Source organism: Rutidosis leptorrhynchoides, chromosome 7 (assembly GCF_046630445.1).
Source record: "Rutidosis leptorrhynchoides isolate AG116_Rl617_1_P2 chromosome 7, CSIRO_AGI_Rlap_v1, whole genome shotgun sequence".
NCBI lineage: Eukaryota > Viridiplantae > Streptophyta > Magnoliopsida > Asterales > Asteraceae > Rutidosis > Rutidosis leptorrhynchoides.
Genome location: NC_092339.1, coordinates 67,058,094 through 67,061,350, shown reverse-complemented (window position 1 = coordinate 67,061,350; position 3,257 = coordinate 67,058,094). Strand labels below are relative to the sequence as shown.

Below are 3,257 nucleotides of genomic sequence, written 5' to 3'. Positions count from 1 at the left end.
GTTAAAGGAGTTATCATTCTTTGATGAAGCTCTATAAAAGTTTACCCGTTTTTCGCTGGAAAAAAAAAATCTGGAACAACATTTGGTGTTTCTATGAGACCGTACGTACATTGATTAATATCACATTATTGTTGCCAAGTTTGTTGTTAAGGCGTGATTTTCAACCGAACACTTCTGCCTTTAGTCACCAACAGCTTACTGATCTTTATAATTGCTAACTAAATTAACTGGAAATAAATTCTAGGAGGTAAAATTCTCACATTTTTCGTAACACATTAAAATTCATCTTGATTATAACATCATCAACTACATAACATCTGATCTCAAACCCATTCTAATTACAAGCATTCTAATTCTCAAACCACTTGTTTGGTTTTAAAAGCATTTTTAATTCTAATTACATCCCAATCCAACCGAACGTTGAAATCTTCTTGCTGCTTCCACTTTATCAACTGCTAATGTTCTCAAAATGCCCCATTGGTATCAATGGAGGACAATACTTCTTTGCAACAAATTTGTACTGTTTCACATATGAAACACCAAAAATCAATTCAAAGTTCATCTACCATAATTGCAAGTTATATCATGTGAAAGTCAGATTTACGCACCTTATGTTGACTATACTTTTCTCTAATTGCTGGCAAAGTAGAATTTGGACACTCAGAAACAAGTCTATGCAGAGCCTTTACACATTCATATAAATCTGATGGTTGGTACCGAGTATAATGCCATAAAGTTGAATTCTGTAAAATTTACAAAAAAAAAAAAAAAAATCAAAACTTGATCATTAATACAACAATTAAAGGAAGATTAAACCAACAAAAAATTATCTATAAATAAATGGGTACGTACCCAAGGTTTCTGTGATGGAGAAAGCATAAATCTTGCTATGAAAATAGCAGATGCAGCAACAAGAGAAGGCGAATAACAGAGCATACCATACTCCAAAAGAGATAACTCAGATACGTAACTTGCTAAAAACTCTAACTGCATTGAAGGAGCCTGTCGACAAAGTAACAATATTAACAACCAAGTGTAATAAAGTTGACAATGGGTCAAAACGAGTCAGGGAAGAAATGATCATCTTTCAGCCTGTTCGGTCTATCTTATTAATAGCCTAGTAGAAGTCACTGACTTATACCTCGTTTCCACCTTGAGCAGCACGAACAAATCGTCTCAAAAAACATCGAACAGTTGGGGCTGTCATTTCAAACTTCAAGAAATTCAAAACCGAAGATTCCGTTTGCAATACCTGTTAACAGTTGATGCGCTTAGTAAAAACAATTGCTAAAAAGCCTTCAAAAAATACACAGCCTAATTAGCATAAACAAAGCAGACACCTCGTCTTTTAAGTATGTGTTATCAGTTATGTAGCAGAACTCTTCCACCTGGGGTGCACAAATCTCCTCATATTTCCTGGAATTTTTTTTAAAACCGATTAAACTATCTAAACCAAGTGTGAAAAAAGTCCATTATCATAAGATTAATTAATTAATGCTATTAATGTCTTACGAAGCAATCATCATGCAGGCGACACCAAGTAGTTGCAATCGTTGTCTATCCATTAAATTGCCAGAAAGGTATCGGTCTATGTAGTTTATAGTCAAATACAACGTATCGGGCACAAGCCTATACTCTTCAGCAACCTATATCATACCTTTTTACATTACTAATGTATAATGTATGTATGTGTTACGTATAAGAAAATTACCAATAGAGCAACCAAAATATACTTAATTATTTGGGTGTACCTCAACAAGCCAATCAATTAGGATTGCACGCATGCTCGGATTGATGTCGTTTTGCACCTTCTCCATAAAATCAACTCCGGGCCTTTTCTTCGCCTGAAAAACCAATAAACAATTAACATCCAAAACAAAAGAAATAAAATAATCAAGTACAAGTTTAATATATAGGTTCGAAAAAGATGAAAAATGCACCTCAGTAGCTCTAAGGTGCTGATAAATGTCACAAGCCATTGTTGCACACATCTGTGGGTCCATGAAATCGACATCAAGATTTACAATCTTCTCATCGGCCCCCGTCTCCATAAGTATCTCTCTTTTGCACATATTCCCTATAAACATACAATTCGAAAACGCTTAATAATTCAACAACAACAAAAAAACTAAAGTAGCCCAGAAGATTTATAATCGAACAGTTAAATGTTATACCAGTAGTATCAGCATGATCAGATATATTCAGTTTGGAATACGTTTTCCTTTCAATATTGTCGATTGTGGCAATGTCATTATCGTCAATGTATTCAACGTCTGGGCTATTTAACGATTCACAAGTAGACATTGTTTCATCCATGGAGACAGACAAATCATCCGATTTTGTTGGAGAAACATCGATTTTTGTTTTAACAGGAGGAACGATGATTGTTGATATCGGTACATCTTTTTTCGCATTTGATGCATTCGTTAAAGAAGATGACTTCACAGGGACAGATGATGTAAAGATCCCATTACCATTGACAGTTAAAGAACCTTTCTTCGAATCAACAATTTTCGACACACTTGGTACCATCTGAACAAGTACATTTGATATAGTTAAATAGTTAAATGAATAAATTTATTGGATACGAAATATAATGAATTACACTATATTACAAAATATAATGGATACAAAAATTAATAATAATGATTAACTTTTAACAGCATGAAAGTAAAGCAAAACAAATCAAACACACTTAATTCAAAGAATAAAAAACACAAAATTAAATCATACCAAAATCGACGCGTTTCTCGGTTTCTGATTCGTAATATTGGCAAGAGCAGGACGTTTCTTGGCCATATCCGGTGGCACCGCCGTCGATTTTCCGGCGACATTTTCCGACGCATGTCGTTTTACCAAAGACGACGTCGTTTTCCGATTGTGTGCAACAGTAGACATCACTTAATCTCTAGTAGAAACTACAAATGATGAAATAAGAAAGAAACCCTAATAACAAAACCCTAGAATTTGGGGGTTTTGAATTCACGAGAAATCAAGAAAATCAAAATCACCCAATTGAATGCTTTCAGTTTCAATTTCATTTCAATTTTGAATCAAAGTATCCGTTTATTTTGTCAGAACAGAGAAGGGTTTAACAAATTTAAAAAAGCATAGTGAGAGAAACAAAATAAAGAAAATGGTGTTATTATTTAATAATGGTACTTTTGAAGGCGGGGAAAGAATGTGATTTGAAATCAGATTAATCCTGGCCGTTGGATTAACGCCACGTATTCATTTTAGGAGCGGAGTAACAAATG

General features: G+C 34.0%; 1 protein-coding gene across 1 annotated transcript; it reads right to left on the bottom strand.

The window, feature by feature from the left end:
- Nucleotides 1-292: 292 nt before the first annotated feature.
- Nucleotides 293-3,035, bottom strand: LOC139857747 (cyclin-A1-4-like). The gene is made up of 10 exons (XM_071846585.1): nucleotides 2,734-3,035; nucleotides 2,175-2,532; nucleotides 1,941-2,077; nucleotides 1,752-1,844; nucleotides 1,513-1,646; nucleotides 1,341-1,416; nucleotides 1,142-1,252; nucleotides 853-1,002; nucleotides 609-743; nucleotides 293-520 (listed from the first exon to the last, which is right to left on the bottom strand). Exons 1-10 carry the CDS (start codon nucleotides 2,896-2,898, stop codon nucleotides 449-451), a joined length of 1,431 nt encoding a protein of 476 aa, XP_071702686.1. The 5' UTR covers nucleotides 2,899-3,035; the 3' UTR covers nucleotides 293-448.
- Between the last annotated feature and the right edge of the window lie 222 nt (nucleotides 3,036-3,257).